Raw genomic sequence first — 22,561 nt, 5'->3', positions numbered from 1 at the left:
GGTTATGCTGGGAGCCTGACTAGCCACCTGCAAAATCTCGGTGGCTGGAGATGGCATCCAGGCTTTGTTTTTTACCATCCTGTTGGATGGCAGGGATTTTGTCTGAGGAAATGCATGTGGCAAACTTGCTGTGCACTGCTGGAGGAGGGAAGAATGCATACAAGGAAAACAGTTCTACCCACAGCAGGTGAGGAACAGTGCCAGCATCTTACTATCAGCTGCAGATGATGGGTGGTGGGCAAAATTCCTGCCACTTTCTAGATTAGTAAAACACCTCCCCTGGGTTCAACAGCAGACTGATGGAAAACACAGCCCACAGAAGCAGTCCCTGCAGATGGTGTGTTTTGAACTACTACTAATCTAGACCTTTTCCGATGTTCAAAGAGTTTGTCCGGGAATAAGATACCTCCCCAAAATGCCTGGATGGAAGGAGCGGTCTCGACAGCATCCGCGTCTCTCTTTGTCTTCCCCACCGAGCATCTCTCGGCAGAAGGGACCCGGCAGGAGGAGGCGCCTCGGGAGCAGAGGCAGCGGGGCTGCCCGGCCGCCGGGGGGGCGGGTGCCGAGCACGGAGCCCCGCAGCACCGGACCCCGGGGCGCTGCTCCTGCGGGAGCGGCGGCGGCTCGGGGAGCCGGGGCGGGGCCGGCCGGGCGGGGCAGTCCGGACCCCCGCCTTCCCCGGCACCTCCCCGGCCCCGAGCCCCGAGCCCCGAGCCCCGAGCCCCGAGTCCGGTCCGGAGCGGCGGCGGCGCGGCCATGGGCTCCCGGCTGAGCCGGCAGAGCAGCCTGGAGGAGGAGAGCGGCGAGGAGCCCTGCCCCGGCAGGCTGGAGAGCGGCCGCGGCGACTTCCACCTCTCGTCCCTGCTCCTGCACCCGCAGAAGCTGCCCGGGGTGCTGCGGAAAGCCTCGCCCGCGCCCTACGTGCGGCGAGTGGGGTGGCTGCGGGAGATCCAGGCCACCATCCGCGAGCACAAGCGGGAGCACGCCGTGCACATCCTCCGGCTGCTTAGGAAGGTACCTGCGGCGGGATGCGGGGCAGGGACAAAGGGCAGGGATAAAGGGCAGGGATAAAGGGCAGGGATAAAGGGCCGTGCGGGGCCGGGGGCTGCAGCCCCCTCTCCGGCGCTGGGGTTTGCAGCCTCCTTGGCGGGGCTCTTTGTGCTGCCTTCCTCCGCTCCGTGCCCCGGTCCTTTCCCCGCTCGGTGCCGCCGTGCCAGGCGACATCAGCCACCTCCCTGACCCCCAGCCTGGGCGAGGGGCACTGCCGGGGGCCGAGAGAGGGGCTGGGAGGGAGCTGCGAGAGGGACTGTGCTGCACGCAGGAGAAAGGAGGTCCGAGCTTGGGCCGTGCTCATATCCCCACCCTCCATGCCGGCCCGTGGGTGTGCTCAGGATTGATGTCCCCCCCCCAGAAAAAAGCCACTGCCGCCCCACTGCCACCACATCCCACTAGGGGCCACTCAGTCAGAGCGGCTGAGATATGTCTGGGAAACCCCAAAATGATTTTGGAGGGGACCTCTGGGACAATCGAGGCTGAGAGGAGAGGTAAAGGGGTCAGTGTATCAGTGGGAGCATGTTTCTGTCTGCCGCCATTCAGGAACAGAAAAGGCAGTGTGCAGACAGTGTGGTGCCAAACTGATGCTGAGGACAGAGCCCTGCTGCTGGAACAGAGCCAGCTCCTCCATCGCTCGCTGCTACCATCGCTTTCCAGCCAAACTCAGCTGCCCCAAACTGCAGGCAACTCTGTAATTGGTAGCACAGGGGACAAAGCCCACCTCTGATGTGGACATAAAGCACCATCAATTTGCAGCTTATCATGTTGTTTCATTAGATGATGATCTACTTTGGCAACGTACATTATCTCTTGCCTTAGTAGCAAGTGACCTTTGGGTGTGAGTGCAGTGGAGCAGGGACTGGCTCACTGGATGCTTGTTCACCCATACCACCAGCTGCAGGGAGCTGCATGAACAGCCCTGCCTGCTCTGCATGTCCAGGGTTTTACAGCACATCTGACAGTGCTGCTCACTGCTCTGGGCTACCAGCAAGCTGCACACTCACAAATAAGAATTCACAGGACCAAAAATTACATCTCTGCTTTTCCTGTCCACTACTTTAGCCATTCACTTGAAGATTGTTACCAGCACCACACTCTTCTTGCCGCACATGTAGACAGATAATCTCACAGCAGAGAACCTCTGTGTGCACCAGTATGGCAGACAAGGGTTGAATAAGATTTTGAAGGCAGTTTTTCAGAGGTGCTATTGCAAGAAGCTTGTGAAGAAGGAGAGGCAACCACTCACTTTATGGATGTGGCAATGTAAAATGAACAGACTTTACTAGAGTATGCCAGAGGCCAGAACTACAGAATGCCATCTTCTGTAGTGCTAAGCACCTCTCCTGGAGACTGAAGCCCTCCACAGGCCCTGGAGGTCTCCAGAAGGTCCATCTATGAACAGACAGGGTTTGAGTGCTAAGTCACAGGGCCATATGGAATGGAGGGTCATTTCTAAGCTCCTTTCAGGATCAGTTAAACACTTGGCTTCTCCACATCTGCACTTGAGAATTACCATGCTCTGAACATTCACATTTTGTCTGCTGCCTTTCCAGTTCCCCATGTTATTCCTGGTCCCCATCTCTGTCTGCCCGTGTTGAAACAGTGACTGTCTGTCCATCTGCTCACAACAGAACAGTGGGATTGCATCCTGTAATCACATCTTCTGCCAAGCAGGAAGGGAGCCCATCCATTAACACCCCAAATCCTCTGTTTCATGGAGTGCTCAGAAGTTTCGGAGACAGAGAGTTTACACCACTAACATGTGCCACACCCCCAGCTGTAACCCAGTCTGGGGTCATGTAATCATCACCAGTCCTCCTCACATGTCCCATGTCAGCTTCAGATTGGCCTTTTTTCTAACTTACAAATTTTCCTCACTCCACAGCTATGTTCACCCCTTAGCTTGGTCCCCAGTGAGTTCTTCCTTACCTTGGCAGTATCACTCTCTCAGGAGTCAAGGATTAATGTGTCCCAGATGAGGGTCTGTTTGTTACCTGTAAAAAGAGAGATGCCTTGTTCACTCTAGCAGACAGGGAGGATACTTTACACCACACCTCATCACCGTGCCTTGGGCCAGGATGCAAACACCCAAAGGAAGGCAGAGAAATGGTGGGACTGGAATTGCAGCCTCCTGAGGTGAGCAGAGAGCTCAGCCAGACCAGAGGACACAGGATCCCATGTGTGCCTCCTGCTGCTCCCAGCACATGCCCCCTTGCCCAGCCCTGCAGGTGCACCCTGCTGACGTTTCTTCCAGTGGTTTTTGACCTGTGGTCTGCACACTATTGTTAGGATGTTCAGAGCATGTGATAATGTAAAGCAAACAGGCAAGGCAGAAGCAGTTCCACTAACAGAGATGTGAGATCCATCCCAGCATTTTAGAAGACTGCGTGGAGAGCAGCTGCAAATCAGAGGTGCACATGTGCTTTGTACATGAACATTTGCACAGCTCCATTGCACATCATCTGCCCCAGAAAAGCCCACCAGCAGAAGCCAGACCAGCTTTCCTGCTGATCTAGGTGGGCATCACTCAGCTGAGGCCCAGGGAGATATTAGACTTACACTAGCAAAAAGTCTGGTATAATCTGTTTTCCCTATGCTGAGACAATGGCAAAATGTAATTTTTAAGACAACAGCACTAAGCCAACTGCACTGGCAAGGGTTATAATATTCTGCTGTTTGCAGCCACCCTTTAGGTGGTACAAAATTTTCCAAGAAATGAGAGAGAGAGGGAGGAAGATAGGGAAATAACTAAGATGAGCCAGAAAATGCCTCTAGGCTAAGAATTTATGGAATATCAATGTGAAGTGAATATTTACAGCTATGTTACTTACAAAACCCTTGCAGGCAAGATTTATAATGGGAATGCAGATTCATTTTAATGGTATAGCTCCAACTGGGGGAGTTTAATTACTGCTCTGACATCCACTGCTGCATGCCCAGCCATGCCATCCTCACAGCAGCTTTCTTCATCTGTGCACATTACACTTGGTGTAGGAGGCTCCATTTCCCCAAAGCCTTATGGTTAAGGGAGACACTGGCATGATGCCTTGCTAGGCTCCTGGCCCATATCCAGCTGTGGCTGTCTGTCCTTCAGGACTGATCCACTGCTTAGGTTCCTTGTCTGCTCACGGGTGTCATTTGTGTACACAGAGTGATGGGGCTGTAACGTATTTAATTTATTCTCCCTTCCTGTGTCTCTTTGGGATTGTGCTTTCTGCTTAATCCGGCATATCCAGAGCAGGATACAGCACTGGCTTTGATTGGTGCTTAGAGTTAAGATCCCAAACCTCTGCCAGCTATGGCTGTGTCCCTGTTGGTGATGTATGTGCATACATACAGATTTTTTTCTCCATCTCACTCTTTTTTTTTTTTTTTTTTTTTTTTTAGCTCTCAGTCACTGGGTGGTGCCTGAAACACACATTCAGTAGAGCAGTGTGAACATATGGGGCACTCATTTGCTTATTCATTTCTCCTGCTAGCCTCATACAGAATGGGGAGAAGACTTGTTTCCTCCCTTAGCTGAGCCCTCCTTATCAACTGAATCAAACCCTGCACTATCCCTACTAGGGAGTTTTTCTGTTCTGCATTTCCATTCTGAGGGTATTTTTGGTTTTGCCCCTGTGGCACTTGCATGTGAATATGCAATCTCTCCTTCCCACATTTTAAAACAATCTTGTTTGTTTTTCACAGCTCTGTGGTACCTTTTGATTGTAACAGCTGTGTCAATGTATTAGCTCTTTGCTTTCCTCTTAGCAAGAAACAGCTTAGTTCTTTGCAGCATCACCCATCTGGCCCCGGGGAGGCTTTTTGTTCCCAAAGATGTTGAGGTTTCCTTCCAACCCCTGGTCCACACAGATAAATTGCATGGACCACAAATGCTCCCCTAACTCCGACCACAGAAGATGGAAGAGGAGTTCTCTTGACTGTGGTGTAAAGCCACCTCTGAATTTGCCATTGCACCCCATGCTGCCAGTGCTTAGTTCTTGCTGAGAAATTCACAGCACAGCTGAACTCATATAGATGGGCAGGACTTCTGCTCAGCCAGCTACCACCAGGGTGTATGGCAGCATCTAAATACCTGAGAAAGGTCTGATTCTTCCAGAAAAGCTGAGACTGGAGAAGCAGCTTCAGAGCCAGCCTTCCTGCTTGGCTTCTTCAGCAGATTCACACATAGAGGACTGACAAAACTGTTTCTCTGAAGTTAATTCTCTCCAGGCTCCAGCCAGCCTGGAAATGATATAATTCTCACCATCCTGTGGTAGGTGGAAATAAGGTGGTCAGCCTTGGCTGAGTAGCTCAAATTAACACTGCATCTCATTCAGCTCTCTGGCTGCCTGCACCCCCCAGCACAGTAATGCTGGGTCAGACATGGCTGCTTCACCTCTGCTGGATAATTTCCTGTACTGGGCAACCTGCTGGCACTACATCAGATTTACCTTCTGGTTTCAGAACATCCCATGGATATAGGTCTGAGGAAGCCTGTGTGCATGACTGTCTGTTTTTATTGTAGGACCTAGGACTGGAAGGAACATTTCTCAATGAAGTGCTCTACAAAAATGCAACTTTCCTCAACTTGGTGGATCCCATCTCCCATGACCTGCTGATGAGCCTTGCTAGAGATCTGCAATGTCCCAAAAAGGTGAATTCTCCCTCAGTTCAGTGAATACTTTGTGGCACACCATTGATGCAGAGAGCCCTCCTGGGGCAGCTGGTGCTGCAGTCAATCCTCCAGAGCCAGGCAGTGTGTGCCCTGGGAGTGGCAGCATATGGGTTGTGGGGCATATTTCTGTAGAAATCAGTTGAAACTACCTCAGAACATGAGTGCACCTGAAGGAAAGGGTGGTTATGTGCAAAGATATTATGAAATTACTTTTGTGCCCCTAATAAACTTAGTGACAGGGCAGAGAGCCATAACCACTGGTATCACAGGGGTTCAAAACAGCTAGAGCTCATGGGGCTGCAGAGGAGAGCAGAGATCTCTGCAGGAAAACCACCCCTTTGCCATATGTAACTACCTCAACCCAGCATTATTTCCCCCCATAAACTCTCAGAGTTCCCTGTAAAGAATGATGCTGTAGGAATATATTGCCACTGGGGGTTCAGGTGGTAAATGTGTTAATGTGCACAGTATCCCTGCGTGCTCCAGCACTTTCTTTCAGAGGATGAGGAGAGCAGAGACAGGAAGGCAGAGCTGAGAACAGACAAACATCACAGATGTCCCAGTCCCACTGCAACAATCAGCATCTATTTTGTTACCCTTTGCCACCACAAACACATTGATTTGCAATGTATCCATTTGCTCATTAGGCCTGGCAAGTGTCATGTTTGCTTTATAAGGAGAGGAATAGAGTGAATTTCCTTATTCAAAGAGAGATATTAAGTACACACAGCTCAGAGCAGGCAGCAGTGCCCCAGGGAATACGCTGAATGCCTGGTGCAAATTAGTGGCATTTCTAACCTTGTTCTGCCATCTCCTGAGGCTCACTGATAACAATTAACCAGTCATGTCTCAATAGACAAACTACATTTAGCCAAACTTTAATCATCATTATTGGGCTGCAGTGCAGCCTGAAAAAAAAAAAAAATCTTTCCAAGTGTAATGTCTGTGTAATTCATGTAAGCATCTGAAGGAAGAGGTGGATTGTAACAGTGGCATATTTTTAACCACACTTCACTTGACTTCATCTCCAGCTGTTCTACCAGACTGTCTCCAAGCCCATGCTGTGCAGTGCCCTCAGGGCAGGCAGCACCAAGGGATCTTACTCTAATCCAGTGCCCATGTATTTGGCAGATTACACAGTACCATTTTTATATACCTGCTTATACCCCCACTCTAATTTCATGCCTTATGGATGCACAGACACATGTACCAGTACATAAGAAATTATTTTCCCCGTTCCTGAGGAACATGTTGAACACCTGAGTTGCCCTTCAAGGCCAAGAGAAGTTTAATTGAGTGGTTGTAGAAATTCAGTACCTACAGCACCAGCACCCTTCCCAGAACAACGCCAGAGCACGTCCCTTCTCCGACCCTGGCTGAGCATCTGGTGGGTGTAACTGCATTAGAGGCAAGCAGGCTGAGTGCAATTCCCAGTCTGTCAGTGGAAATTAAATCAGTGAGGGCACAGGAAAGAACAGGAGGGTAACTCTCAGCTGTGAGCCAGCAATCGCTCGCAGAGCTTTGTGCCAGCTGCTGTACTGGAGCCTGCTGTGCACGTGCACCCACTTGGAGAGGTTTGCTGTTGTGGATGACAGCAGAGTGTCAGCTGCAGCCCTGCCAGCAGAGTAGGAGCCTAGAACAAGGCACCTAAACCAAAGGCATGGGCCAGTTCCTATGGGATTCCTAGGGAAGCTGGGATGGGGATCAGGGGAGGCTCAGCTGAGCAGAAGTCTGGGATCCCTCTCCCCTTGGCACAGAAGTAGTACCACATGCTGGCAGTGCATCCCTGGGGAGTTCAGCTGGTTCAGGGATTGCTGAGCAGAGTCACAGTGCAGCTGTTTGCCCCCAGTGCAGCACTTTAACTGCTGGCAATAAGGAAAAATCAGTGCATTCCCTGACAGCTTTACTGGGTGTTTACCTGGCAAATCCCTAAATGCACATGGCACTATGGCTGGAGGGCTGAGGAGTGGGAATGCAGATATCTGTCAGCAGTTGGAAAACACAATAGAGAAGGCAGAAATGCCAGCCTTCAGCAGCTGCTGTTTGCCATTCTGCTTCACCAGAGGAAGAGGTTCTGTTCCAAGTCATGGCACTAAAGAACATCCAAAAATAACCCAGGAAGGCAGCAACCATGTGGGTGCTGATGAGTTAGTGCAAGGCCAGGAGGGAACTGCTGGCATTGGAAACTTCCAAACTCAAACCTCCACTAGCAGAGTGGATTGCAAGGAAGATGAACTCTGGGGAAGCAGCCAAAGTTCCCTGTCCTGACATCTCCCAGCTAGAGCACAGGAGGTCGTGGAGTCAGTGTGCTACTGCAGAAGGAGCAAGAAGTACCTTGGGGATGGGGCAAGGGTGCCAGTTACTGACCTTTCCATATCAGGGTGTCAAATAGTCCAGAGACAGAGTTTGGGGAAGCATGGCAACAAGGTAATTAATAGAAATTTGGCATTGTCCTGTAGCACAAGGAGTTGGCAGTGTAGGGGTCTCTGCAACAGAGCATTGTCAGTCCCCCTTGCCACAGCCCTAGAAAATGAACCCCTCTTCTGAGTTTCACTTGTTCCTGGGTAGGCTGTGAAATTGTAGCCCTGCTCTGGGAGGAACATGCTGGCTGGGCTGGGGTTCTTCCTGGCAGTGCAGAGCTCCTCCTGCTCCTCCTCCACCCCAGGAGGAGTTGGCATGTGGCAGAGGCATCTCAGGCCTTCTCACCATTCCTTTTTCATTCTCTCTTCATCTATTCCCTTACATACATGACCCTGCTCCACTGCCATCTTTATTCCTTTCCCAGCTTCCTCTGCCTTCCTCCTTTTCTCATGTTCTGCTGTGGTGCAGGCAGTCTAACTCATCCCTGTGTTTTCAGGAATATGACCCCTGGAAATCCTCAGACAGGATCTGCAGGCAGCTGATTTACCACCTCACCCCACACTCCAAATGGCACCGGCACGGGATGCCCCGCAGGAAGTCCCAAGTGTGGTAAGGACCTGGCAGGGACTGTGTGGATGGGCATAGAGGGGGATCTGCCTGGGCAAACAGTGCTGCAGCCAAGCACCAGCCCAGCCTGCCACCACTGCCTGCCTCAGAGAGAGGCAGGACTGAAAACAGTGCACAGCCCAGCCCTAAGACCCCTCTCCTTGATCTGTTTTGCCATCTGCCCCTTTCTGTGTGGTGTTACAGTTCCTCAACCTCTCTGAAGCTCAGTAAAATCAATCCCCCCGAGTGCACAGCACAGACAACCCTCCTGCAGGGCTTGCAGGGTGTTTGGCCCCGGGAGCATGGCCAGGGCTACCAGCCTGCAAAAACACACATGTGCCAGATGGCACCCATGTGCCACTCTGCATCACACCCTGTCCTGGCTTAAAGCTTCCCTGACAGTGGGAAAAATGTCCCATTACAAGGCACTACTACCAGTTTGGTCACCCCATTCAGCAGGAACCACTCTGGGGTGGCTGGCAGAGATGACCATCCTTCTTACCTCCCATTTCTGTGCCAGCACTGGGAGAGGGCACTGGGATGGTGCAGATGCACTGAGAACCCAACTCAGAGCATGTTGGTCACTGACAGCTACTGGATGGCAGCTGCTTTTCACTACTAGAAGTGTATTCAGACACCCACACTTGTTCCCTCCATGACACTTGCTGGTTTTTCTGCTGAGATAAAGAGCAATCCCCATGTCTTTTAAACCCGCCCCTCCTCTTGTCATTTTCTTGGAGCAAACCCTGCTCCTGTGACACAGATCACCACTGCTGAAGAAAAGACAGTGAAGTGACTAAGAAAAGAGCTCGTGTCAGCCCCATTAGCTTCACAGGAATAAATGCAGGATTGGATAAAGAGAAATGCAAAATCAGCAGCGCTCTGAGAATGGCCTTGGGCTTTTCTGATGCTTTTGGTCTTTGATGTGTGTGCCAGCAACTTAAAATCCCCCATGGGAATTGACATTTTCCTCATACCTTTCATTCTGGCTTAGAGGCAGGTTCCCAGTGCATCTTAAGGAATAAAATCCCTACTACCATGATTTCCAGGCCATCTGCCTCTTGCACCTGTAGCCCCACTTTGCCACCGAAGCTGAGCACTCGCAGTGCCCTCACCCCCAGCACCCCACAGGGCAGGGCTGTTTGTGCTGCTTTGCAGGTACCAACCACAGCACAGAAATAAGACTGAGGTTTCAGAGCTGAGTCCTTTTCCAGGCCCACTCAATGACATTTTCCCTATAGGATCCTGCAGAATACTAGAGGTGCAGGATATAGATGGCAATTCTGACCTCACCCCTGTCCCCTCCCAAGGTAAGTTTAAAGATAAGAAGTTCAGGACTCCAAACTCCTGCTTGCAGGCAAACCTCTTCTCCAGTTGGACATCAGGAGGAAGAGTCAAACTGGAAGTGTTCCCTGTTATTGCACAGCCTGGGGACAGCAGAGGACTGCAAACTGCTGCAAACCCCTCACTTAGTAACAGCAGAGAGGAAGTTTGTGGCCAGAGGAAGAGCTCTGGATCCAGTGAGCACCCCACATAGAGGGGGTCAGACCCCAAGTATTGGCCAGGTACAGAACTTCTGTGAGCACAAGCAGGGAGAGAGACACAAGGCAATGTGCAATGGAGGGAAATACAGGTCTAAAGTGGGCCACCCTGCCTGGCTACCACACCCACTTACAATGTGTTACATAAGGCACAAATTAATTTTGATTAAATATTTAGCAGCAGAGCTTCCTCTTTTAAGTGTGGAGATGAAATGGTTTGCAGTTTGCAGCAAAAGACGCCTACAGAGTTGGCATCTGAGGCCGCTGCAAGAAAATGGGTGTTGCCAGTAGCAGGAAGGCAAGAAATAGCTGCTTCATTTGGAGATACTGAGGCCTAAGTTTGTTTAGGCAGGCTGTTTCTACATGATCCAAATTCTCTCCAAATTCCCTCTGTCTGCTAGTGGGAGTATTTTACTATAGTGTCTGTCTCAAACCCTGTGCCCTTGGCTTGAACCCTTCCTGCTGTTGAGGGCCTGTAAAGAGCATGCAGCATAAAAGGTGCAGCAGCAATACTTTGAAGGAATTTCTAAAATCTAGTGGGGGTTGAGGACAGGAGGGAGGAATCTGTGCATGGACACCACATTCAGAAACCAAATTCTCCTCTCACTTTTGCAGCCTTCTGGGCTTTGGCATCTGGTTTTCACAGAGCTGATGCCGGACTCCCTTGTTCTCTGAAATGCAATTTCTGCTTTCTGGCAGCATGTTAGATGGGTCCAGGAGATAATTAGCAAGCCCAGCCATACAGAGAGCTTGGAGAATCTGCCAGGTTTTAATTACATTTGGGCTGTTATGGAGATGTGGTACTGCAATGCTGGAGTCTGATCATGAACCAGGTGTTTGTCCCCAGTGCCCAACCAATGGGTCACAAACAAACTAACAGTAGTTACATCCCCAGCTACTCTCAGTGAGACCCACATCCAGCAGGTACAAGCCTGAGCCACCTGTGAGCTGGTAAAGCAAAAAGGAAAAGATACATCTCTTCAAGCACTGCTGTTTCAGTACACAGGCAGAGCCCATACAGAAATGTGGAAGGAGAAAGCTCATGGCAGGTCCATGGACTCAATTCGACAGCAGCTGGAGGGAGCAGGAGACATCCATTCCAGGCTCTGTCTGGCTTTTGTGCTTAACTAAACTGCTGAAGGTGAAGCTGAGAGGCAGCTTGCCCTCTGCATCCATGCCTGTGGGTTCCTTGGAGTGGCTGTATGCCTTGTACCAGGAAGGGCTGCCATCCCCAGCTGTGCAGTCACCCAAAGAGACTATTTCAGCTGCCCAGGTGATACTCAGACAGGTTTGCCACACTGAAAGGAAGGGGCTTTCCTGCAGAATCCTGTCTCAGGTCTGCAGCCAACAGCCTGCAGCCAACAGCCCACGGGCTCTGCCCTGCTTGGGTTGGCTGCCTAACCAAACTAGGAAGATAAGCTCTTGCAGATTTACTCTGGGAGTTTTAAAATTAAAAGCTCAAAAGCTGGAGGATAAGATTCCTGCAGCAGGGACTAGCATAACTACTGCACAATTTTCGGTCCTTTATATCCTAGAGGGAATTTAGTTTTAGCACCATTTTACAGTTGTATAGATCACTCCCACTTAACAAGCAGAATACATTCTAGAGTGTTGTATAACTCCAGCTTCACTTTCTCATTAAATTGATGTTTAGTGTGCAAAGAGTAATGGATTAAGAAGTGCTCCTTTATACAGACATAGACCTTTTAGGCTATCAGTGCCACTTCTGTGGCATTTTGACAGATGCAGAACTTTTACATGTTATTAATTCTTGTTTTCAGAATTCCCGGGGCTTCCTGCCATGCTGAATTCAAGAAAACTGTCACCATCTGCTGCCAGAACAGGGCAGGACCCAGAGGGTGTATTGTGTTTTGAGGGCCAGACACACTGGGCTGCAGTTCAGAGCAGAGAGGGAGAAGGGTATCAGGTGAAGAGAGCTTTTGTCTGGAGAGCTGGATCACAGTCTGCTACTGTGATCAGGAAGCTCTGGGTTACAACTGAACTGTCTTGGCAAGTCTGTGTCAGGGAACCTTAATGCATCTTCCACTTGCATCATTCCCAGAGCTGGCTACTTCAGTTTAACTGCTTCCTTTCCTGAATGCAAACCTGAATCCACAAAGCAGGCAGGCAGTAAACACAGCTTTTTAATTGTGACAAAAAGTCCCCCGGGTTTTTCACACAGTGCCTGGTTCTGGAAGAGCAAAGGCAGTTGTGTGTATGGAGTTAACTCCCAAACCACATGCATATGGCCTTTCTTTTTCACAAATATCACCACAGCTTTACTTTGCTCATCTGAGTGAATTTTGTCATGGCTAATCCAAAGTGGGTGGAGAGCAGAGTATCCCTTCTGGGCTTATTGCTCCCTTTTTATTGAAGTGCATTGGCCAGACATTGCGGCATTAGATGGGCTTTTAAAATGCAGTGAAAGCACTTGTGTCTAGAGGACTTCAAGGAAACAGCTCTAAAGGGCTTCAGATCGTTTTTTCCCCCCCTGAAAACATCACTCAGCTCTGAGGCTGACAGTTCTGGCAGATGAGATCCCAGCCTTCACATGGCATGAGGGGAATATTAACAACAGCTTCACATCACCCTTATGTAACAGGGTAAACAGGCACCATCATTCCTGCTTTAGTGAGAGACAGCCAAGTCAGTTAACTAAAGCCACATGGTAAACATCATATGGGAGTACAGGAACTGCCCCACACACTGTTTCCAAGAAGCTGCTGCTCACAGAGATGTCAGATGGACAGACATGAGCTGGTGGATGAGTTGTGGACAGGGGCAGGAATTGTGCCCTCATCTGATAGTGCAGAGCATCCCAAACATTCCCCCTGAGGAGGGTTCCCAGCAGCATCAAGAGGCCCATACATTTGGAAAGGCTGTCAAGAGGTGGCAGAAAGGGTCACCCAGCAGCTTGACACTGCCCTGTCAGAGTCAGGAGTGAAAAGGCCAAGACTGGCAGGCAAGAGAAGCAGGATACTTTGATGGAGAGACAGTGAGCAAACAACAGAGGCTGGGTGGCAGGTGGTAGTTAAAAACAATCAGCAGAGACCTGGTGCCTTTGTAACTCTTACTCAGTTGAAGGTTTGACAAGGACATGGGTCATTACATGGTATTTACAGCAAGGAGGCAGCATCATTCCCTGCTTTGCTAGGATAGGCCTAAATCCCTAAAAGGGAAACAATTCCTGGACAGGTTAAATAGCAGCAGGAGGAAGGCCAAAGGTTCACAATTCTCTTGAACACACCTTCAAGGACAAAGTGACAGCAGAGGCAGGAAGAGAGAGGCACTCAGGTTCATCAGCAACTGCAGATTTCCATGTCCCACCCCAGCTGCAGAGGGAGTGAGAAAGGAGAGAGGCTTCCTTTGCCTCCTCTCCACAGCTGGTCAAAAGAGCTTGGGCACAAGGATGGAGATGTGACTGAGGGATGTAGGGTCATAGAAGTGACCTATTTGTGCACTGCCTCCATCTTCACAGCAGGGCCAGGCCCAGCCTCAGATCAGCTGGGGCTGGGTTAATTTAGGTCAGTACTTTTGAGGCTTTTCTCCTTTTTCATGTTGCATTAGAGGCAGCTAAAGCCAACCCTGCACAGCAGCACCCTGTGCCACTGGGGAAGCAAAGCAAGCAGATTATGCTAAGTAGGCAATTAAAAAGCTCAGAATCCATCCCCTAAATCACTGCTCAAAGCAGGGAAGCCATCCAGACATGCCTGAGGTTCTGTGCAAGAAAGAGCAGCTGAGAGATACCTGACTCATGGCTAATTAGCCACTACCGATAGTGCCTGTTAACAACAGAGGGGATACACAGTAATGGGAATTTCTGGCATCAGCAAAGTTTTATATTTGGAGATAAATTTAATGTAAAAATAAAAGACAGAGGGGCAGAAAGCTGGTAGTTCTCCAGAGAAATAATATAAGCAAAATTCTATCTGACTCTTACTGTCTCCTCCCAGCCTTTCTCCATAGCATGGAGACAAGGAATTGAGTTGAGACTCCAGGCACTTCAACATTCTTGGGCTGAACGAGCTTCCCCAAATCCCACAAAGCTAACAAGAGGCCAGACACCACTGTGAATGCTACAGGTCCCAACAGGGCAGCACCCCTTCCCTGAAGCCACCAAAGAGTTTAGCTGATGATCAAGAAATTGATGGGGTTGAGTGCTAATAAAAAAACCAAAATGTGCTGAGCCTGCAGCTTCATGGACTCGAAGAAGGGCCTGGAAGATGGCCTAAGGGTTAGTTCTCTTGGGACAGGTCCTGGCGACAAACAACTAGCAATTAATTTCAGGTCTCCTAATTGTCCCATTTCAAGACAGCTCTGTATTTGCTTATGCTAGCTGAGTTCCCAGGAGGCTGGAACAGTGGCTGAGTGTTAGTGGAAAGAGGAAGATTTTTATCCCAAAATAAAGCCTGGGGAGGCACAAGATGGTTTTACCTCCTTCCCAGCCCACATTTCTCACGGAGAGGTTTATTTTTCCAGACACCCACAGGTCCCTCAGGCCCCTGCTCTGTCTGGACTGACCCAGGGTGGATGTCCCAAAGCCAGGCTCAAAGTGGAACCTAGGGACCGCTGGTAATGCCTGCTGAAGGGTAGAATTGGCACCCAGGGAAGGGGTAAGTGGCAGTGAGGGTTGGAAGGAAGACTGCCTCCTTGTCCATGGGAGAAAGGCCGGGTCCCAAGAAGGGAGTTGGGAACAGTGCAAAGTAAAACCTTTCACATGAGAAACAAGGAGATGCACCTCAAAGAGCTCCCCTCCTCAGCAGGGCTGGGACAAGGGTTGCAAACAGGGTGCTGATCCCTTATAAACAGGACTCTGGGCCAATACCATTCCTCACTGGATTCTGCATCCCCAGGCAGGTGGTAGGGGATGAGCTGCTGATTGCCCTTGTTTCTTGCTCACAGTTTCCAAGGATTTCTCACTTGCAGCCATTTCTCCAGCATCTGAGGGAGTGGAGGGTTGTTTCCTCTCCAAGCTTGCTGCAGATAACATAAGCACAGTCTGCTGCCCTGCCTCCAGGGTCCAGATCCTTGTTAAATGCAAATCCTCAAAATTACAAATGTGCCCTGAGCACCAGCTCCAGAGCAATGGGGTTAATCCAGCCCCTAGTGCTCTTCAACCTCTGTCCACAAGTCCCACTGGCATCAGGAGCCACACTGCTAAGTAGCTGTTGTATCTCACACAAAGGAAAAAAAGCCTTCTGCAGCTGAAGCAATCTTAAAGCCTGTTTCAAGTGTAGAAATTAGGGGATAGTAGATGACCTATTTCCCTGGAAATAAATCTAGTATTTTTTCAGCTGCTGCACAGAGTGACTCAGAGCTTGGTGCCCTGTGTATCATGCCCCTCTCAGAGCTCCAAAAAAAAAAAAATTACCAAGTGTCAGATAATTAAGAGTAAAGCATCTACTCACATCTGCTTGACCCATCTCTGACTGCAGACACATTTACCTCTAAAGCAACAGAGAGAGTGGGCAGCTATTCTGTGCCTTGCCCTGGAGATGGGATTTAGCTGTGCCTCTTGGAGCTGCACAGAAACACCAGGGAGGCGAGGAGGAGGCTGCCAGGGTTCACAGCATGCGTGGGGTGCTGTATCTCATGCTTCAGCACTTACCAGAGACTGAGGGCCTGGCTGCAGCACAGGGCTGTGTCCACCAGGATGAGGCTCCTACAGATACAGCCCTACAAGAGGCATTTTTATAGGCAAGAGAACAGCTTAAAGGAGGGAGCCCCCAGTCCTGAGACAGGAGGCCCAGTCACCCTGGCAGGTACAGCAATGAGGGCAAAAGGAAGCAGCAAAAAACACAGGAAAGGAAAGAAAAACAAGCCAGCAAAGAAGGGAGGGCGGGCTCTGGCACAGGACAGGAGGGTTTAAGCACATTCAGCCAGGAGCAGTCCAGTCTGGAGAATCAATTATGGGAAGATAATTTGTCTGCTTGATTAAAGCCTCCTTGGGGTATTGGCTGGTTGCTGGGGAGAGCAGCAGAAGGTATCTGCTCCGGTGAGAGCACAATCTGTGACTTACTACTGCAGTCTCCGCACAGCAGTCACAGGAGGGGAGGCTTAACAGGCAGAGTCAGACGAGCACATTGCTTTTGTCTTTCAGACATTTCCCTTCAGTCATCACCGTCTGCACTCAGAGCCAAGTGGCTCCAAAGGGGACCCCAGGAGCCTTTCAAACTCTCCCCGTGTTGAGAAAGCTGCCGCTGCAGACACGGCAGGGAGGACAGCACCTGCGTGCTGAGGGCCAGCGCCCAGCTCAGCACAGCCGGCTCAGACGTGCCCTCCAGTGGTCCCCACTCCAGCCTGGCTCCCAGCCCCACTCCGAGCCAGGCTCCTGCCCTGCAGCTCTATAGAAAGGAACGTCTGAGGAGGCTTTGCACAGATGGACACAAGGCTTAGGGCTGGGGAAGGTTGCCCCTATGCTCATGTCTCCTTTCTCTGTCCCCCACCCACCCAGGATCTGCCACGGCTTGACAGCACTGGGGGGGAGAATTTCCAGGAGCCACAGGCTGTGTTCATACAAAACAGGCACTGAAGTAGTTACAGTCTTGTTTCTATGCCTGTCTATCCTGTAATCCCCACACTCCCAAGAAAGCCTTATTCTAAACCCCTGGAGGCCAGAGAAGGCTGCTGTATCTCTTGTAGCAGCCCCTTGTGGATACAGGGGACAGTTGCCCTGTGCACTCAGGTTCACACTCCATTTCCTTTCTCCCTGTTTCACCTGACCCATATGAATGCACACCTGCACTGTGCATTGGGTGCTCTGTTCTGCTAGAACAAGTACTCCAGATCAAACACCCAGCTGAAATACCTAGCATGGTTAAAAGGATAACTCTTGTTGAGCTGGGGGAAACCTGAGATGTTTCCAGCTTCAGGGATGCTCCCTGATAAATTTCATACAAGATGAACCCTCTTTTGTGGTAGACTGTGCTACACCACTGCCAGTGATTGGTGACAAACTATCCCAAAACACACACGTTGTTTTTCAAGAGAGTTGAAGAAATATAGCTCCCAGAGAGCCTGGGCTGATCGCAAGCATCCCCTGGATTAGCAGGAGAAGGGAGACTTGCTCAGTGCCACCCCAGCCACAGCATGCACAGTTCACAACTGCTGCTGCAGCAGGTAGAAGAACTGCACTGCTGCTACAAGCAATGTGGTGGATTAATTCTTCACAGTGCCATCTCTGGGGCCCAGATAGTGGAGGGATATCAAATACCTTCTTCAAGGCCCTTTGGTGACCTCCCTCGTGTGCTCAGACCAATTATAATTCCCCAGCACATCAGTCCCTGCTGTTTGACAGTACAGACAAGCACTGCTTCCCTTGCCCCTCAGTGATCCACTGAGGTGTAGTGTGGGTCATCTGACATGTAAATATTTAGTAAGCAATACATTTTACTTGCAATACTTTAGGTCTGAACAGAAGTTAATTCGTGCTGTTATTAGTCCAAATGCATGCTTGCAGATACAGTTTCAGCCTTGCGCAGTGAATTCCCATGGGAAATACAAGGACACACAGAAGTAGCCTGGGCAAAGTACTGCTAAACCCAGAGCAGGAATTTGTGGGCCTCAGAACTGACAGGGCAGGCTACGAGGTCTTTGTGCCTCATGCTGCTGCAAGGAAGTGCAGCACAGGTTTGTGCCAGTGTTGAACGTGTCCACGAAGGGTTGTTACCTGCACCAGCGCACACCCTTGAGTAAACACATGCTTATAGGGGATTGTTAAGGGCTGAAGTTTCTAGGATGCCATGAACTGCGTATGTAAAGCAAAGTTACAGAGGCAGTGCCACATCCTCTGCACAGCTCCAGCAGAGCCTGGCAATACTGAGGGACGTTCTCACCTGCCATGGGAGCTCCTGCGGTGCTGCAGCCTCCTCCGAGGAAATTGCATGTCCCCATGTACCCATTGCTTTCAGGGACTGGCTGTGCCACAGGTGTGCAGGACGCTACAGAGAGCCAGATAGGAAGAGTGGGGACCTTCGAAGTGGTGGTTAATGCTTAACCCACCCTGATCCTCCCAAACTCAATAAGGCACTTACAAGACCCCCTGAGCACATGGCTGGGGGGTCCTACTAGGGCTCCCATGTCCTTAAGGTAAGTGTCTGAAAGAGCAGCAATATTAACACAATTTACACTAAGGGTTTAGGTTCTCCTATGTTACACCAACACATGTTTCTACTCAATTTCGCAACGTATTCCCCAACAGCTCCTGTAGCCCCACAGTTCCCACTTCTCACAGCACTCTTACAAACCCACAGTCCATCATTCCGCTCCACAGCCCACTCCCTTTGCTTACCCAGCAACCTCACAACACAGCTTTCCTATCTCCTCCTCACTCCCTTGGCCAGGCAGACAAAAGAAATGGCTGAAGCCATCTCTTAGCACCCTTGTGCCCTCCCCGCCTCCTCATAGCTGCAGCAGATCCCAGATGATCTGCTGACCACAGAGACCCAAATAGGCAGCCACTGGTGCTGCTTACTGACTAAGTGCTGCTTGTGAAGGCTTTTAAAGGTACACGCAGTAAATCCATTCCTGGAGTGCAGTTTGCCTATCTATTGTTTTCCTGATGAAACATTCATTTCTCGCATGTTTAACACTGCTCTCCTCTGTAGCACAGAGGAGTCCTCTCAGTTATTCACCTGGAGAGGCAGCTCACGAACAGCCCCCACACTGTAAACCAGTGCTCTTGGAAAGTTTGCTTGCCATGGTTATTTTTGCTTTCTGTGCATGAGCACCTGTATGGGCACATACGGACAAACCCTTTGACATCTGCCAGTGAGAGACACTTTAGCGACCTGTGTTGAGCCAGTTCTCACAAAGTTTATATGTGAGTTCTGAGAATACACAGCAAAGCCCCAGGACAGTCTGCCCTGAGGTATGGTGCTTGTTTGCCCAGCAAGCTCTGTTAACCCTTTCCTTAACATTCTAGCCCGTGCTGTTAATGAGTTCTTGTCCCAAGTGCTTTCTCACTTGCGTGAGGCGGATGGGAGCATTCCCCTTAATGATCTCTATGTCTCCCCTTCTCCACCATCAGCCTGAAGACCAGCCTGCAGAAGAAGGTGAGCCAGGACTCCATGGATTTGTCAGGGATCCCCCTGACCACGCGGGATGTCCACCGCATGGCCTACTACCTGCAGAACAACGGGGACCACCTCACCTCGGTGGACCTGAGCTTCACGGAGCTGAACGATGACACGATGCGCCTGCTGCTGCCCTTCCTCTGGGCGCTGCCCAAACTCACTCACCTGTCCCTCAACGGCAACCGGCTGACGCGGGCGACCATGAAGGAGCTGACTGACACCATGAAGGACATGAACAAGTTCCCTTGCCTGGCCTGGGTTGACCTCGGCAACAACGTGGACGTCTCCTCCATGCCGCAGCCGCTGCTCGTGGGCCTGCGCAAGCGCCTCAGCCAGCAGACCACGCTGCCGACCATCTATGAGGCGCTTGACTGCGACTCTGAGATCGCCGGCGGGCACGAGGGCAGCCAGCCAGAGGATGAAGCAGCCGGAAGCGCCCCGCCACGTGCTTTTTCTCAGCAGGGCTGTGAGAGGTGACTGAACAGCGGGCCGGCGCTGGCACGCTGAAGCAACCCCAAGGAGAAGTTTTGGGTACAAGCATCAAGCAGAAGGCCAGCTCGACCGGCTCGCCTTGGCTCTGTTCTCTCGCCTACCCTGAGATCTTTCCCCCCCACCTGCTGTGAGACAAAAGCCTGTCGTCCCCCCACAACGTGCTCCGCTCCCTCCCCTCGCTGCCAAACCCATTGCCCACGTTCCAGAGAGGAACCAGTGACTTACAGTGAACCTGGTCCCCAGGCAGGGTCTCACTGGAAGACGGGAAAAGACCTGTCGGAGTCAAGAATATCCTCCAGCAGCCATTGGGTTGAGGGAAAGGGACTGGGGGAACGGAAACAGGCTTGTAGTTTACTTCCTTTCTTCCTTTTCCTATGCACTTTGGAAACCTTGGGACCTGCAGCCTTGAGTGTGAAAGGAGGTGCCCCAAGAGCCTAGTGCTGTGGAACTTAGTGGAAGGGCTCAGAGGCCAGAGCTAGAGCCCAGCAGTGTGTCTCCCTCTTGTGTCTGGCTCCTTTTGTTTTGTTTTTTTCCTATTGTGTGTTTTGTATGAACGTCTGAACAAAGGGACCTGGTCAGAGACCATTGGATCACATAGGCTGGGGCGGACACATGGCTTGGAACTGCAGCATCAGGATATTTGCTGTGTGACCGGGGTGAGAGGGAGGGGAAGGAGGTATGTGTTGGTGGGAGCATGGGGGATGGGATGAGTTGGGATGGGATTGGGAGGAGGGGGGAGGAGAGGGAAGGGGAACGGTCTTGTGGATTAGTAGGATTGGTTTCAAAAACTCTGCTTTTGTACTAAAATTACAAGTACCAAGGTACTACAATTGTAAGTTCCAAGTGAAATTGAGGAAAAGCTGACAGCTCAGCACCTAACTGTGGCACTAGAGGAACAAGCAGTGAGTGTGCCAGAGGTGGGAGCTTCCCAGTCAGAAGTGCAAAGCTTTGGCTCCTCGTGGCACATCGCACACCTCGACATGCAGACACGACGTGAGCAGCTGCATCGCCATTTCCAATGCTGTCCAAAAACCAAGCCACTGATGCAGAATTTCCAGTGTTTTCCACATTGCTCGTGCTCTATGTAAACATAATAAAGAGTTCTCTTGGACATGAAGGTGAAGCACTTCGGAGTCTGAGTATCTGGGTTGTTCACAGGTCTCAGAATATGGACCAGAGCCCTCATGCAGTGCCTGAGGGACAGGATCAGGTGCCATACACATTGGGCAGTGTGGGTCATTCCTTTAAGGAAAGAGAAACATGGGTGTTCCTATGTGGTAGGCTGCCATCCTGCATATTGCAAGGGGCTGGTAGAGATAAACTGATTAAATTTAGCTGATAAGTCAAGTCCTCTCAATTATCTGTCCCCATAGGAATTCAGGGTGGATGAGTTTTTTAAAGAGTTAAAAGTTAAAAAAAATGAGACATATTAAAAAAAACAACATAAAAATCCTCACCCTTCTCAATTAAAATATGGCAACTTTGCCTTCCTCTGCTGATTGTCTCTGTGAGTCTCAGAGCAACACATATAAGCAACACTCAGATATGAAAACAACCCAAATTCACATGGAATATATACACCTTTCATGCTCTTTTCTAATTTTAAAAGACATTGCAAGAAGTAAATTGGTGATATTTTTCAAGTGATCTATTCCCTTTGGACCAAGAGTGTGAGGACACTGGAAGGTATTGGTGGCTCTGATCAGCCACCAAAACCCCCAGATAAAACGAGTTCTCTGAGGAAGAAAGGTGGGATTTAGTCACTGTGCTGAGCATCACAATCTGACACTGCAATTGCTGGACCCAGTCCTATCTGCACTCCAGTCACAGGTGCAGGACCTCATCACCTTCATGTTAACCTGCACAGAGGTCACCACCTGCTCTCTTCTCACACCTCATTTTTCCCTTCTCAATATAGTAGCTTAAAGAATCATAAAATTGTTTCAGTCGGAAGAGACCTTTGAGGTCATTGAGTCCAAACATTAACCCAGCACCGCCAAGCCCACCACTAAACCATGTCTTTGTCCCACTTTGTCCATGTCCTAAACAGCTGCACCTCTTTTGTATAATTCCAGGGATGGTGACTCAACCACTGGCCTGGGCATCCTGTTCAGTGCTTGACAGCCCAGTCCTGCTGGCCACACTATGGTATATACAAGTCAGGATGCCACTGGCCTTTTCCACTCAGCAGCTTTCCAGCTGCTCTTCCCCAAGCCTGGAGTCCTGTTTGGACCCAGGTGCAGAACCTGGCACATGGCTTTGTTGGACCTCACACTATTGCCCTTGGACTATCAAACCCAGCCTGTCCAAACCCTTCTGCGGAGTCTTCCTACATCAACATTCTCACCCAACTTAGTGTCATCTGTGAATTCAACTGAGGATGCCTTTGATCCCCTCATCATCAAATAAAGACATAGAACAGAACTGGCCCCAATACTGAGCCCTGGGGAACCCCACTAGTGACCAGCCCCAGCTGGCTGCAACTCCATTTACCACCGCTCTCCAGGCTCAGCCCTTTGTTTCCTTCCCTGCATTGGAAGAGATGGTATTCATTCTTTCTTTTCCTTCCAAAATATCTTTCAGGAAAAGAGAAAAGTATTTCAAATGTCAGCAAGATCTGCTTAAACTCTTACAGTCTAAGCAGAGCAGCACTCTGCTCTGTGCCAAGAAGAAAACTCGGGCACAAAGCATTTAAATGAAGGCTTGGAGCTGCCTGGGGAGCCAGTGCAGACCTACAAAGAGGGAGCACTGCTGCTGAACATCTGGTGTTTGGC

The 22,561-nt window shown here is 50.3% G+C and overlaps 1 protein-coding gene across 1 annotated transcript; it reads left to right on the top strand.

Moving 5' to 3' along the window:
* Positions 1 to 756: 756 nt before the first annotated feature.
* LRRC75B (leucine rich repeat containing 75B) lies at positions 757 to 19,772 on the top strand. Its single transcript, XM_062504604.1, has 4 exons — positions 757 to 1,014; positions 5,564 to 5,692; positions 8,571 to 8,683; positions 19,250 to 19,772. Exons 1-4 carry the CDS (start codon positions 757 to 759, stop codon positions 19,770 to 19,772), a joined length of 1,023 nt encoding a protein of 340 aa, XP_062360588.1.
* The last annotated feature ends 2,789 nt before the right edge of the window (positions 19,773 to 22,561 follow it).

This window comes from Cinclus cinclus, chromosome 17, assembly GCF_963662255.1.
Source record: "Cinclus cinclus chromosome 17, bCinCin1.1, whole genome shotgun sequence".
NCBI lineage: Eukaryota > Metazoa > Chordata > Aves > Passeriformes > Cinclidae > Cinclus > Cinclus cinclus.
The sequence above is the reverse complement of the archived record's forward strand: the minus strand, read 5'-3'. Positions and strand labels throughout refer to the sequence as shown.

What these genes read in the sequence shown, in the direction of transcription:
- LRRC75B (XM_062504604.1), top strand. Translation starts at nt 757, where the DNA reads ATGGGCTCCCGGCTGAGCCGGCAGAGCAGCCTGGAGGAGGAGAGCGGC. An exon ending in TCCTCCGGCTGCTTAGGAAG is followed by an intron (nt 1,015 to 5,563) that starts GTACCTGCGGCG and finishes TTTTTATTGTAG; the next exon opens with GACCTAGGACTGGAAGGAAC. An exon ending in CGCAGGAAGTCCCAAGTGTG is followed by an intron (nt 8,684 to 19,249) that starts GTAAGGACCTGG and finishes CTCCACCATCAG; the next exon opens with CCTGAAGACCAGCCTGCAGA.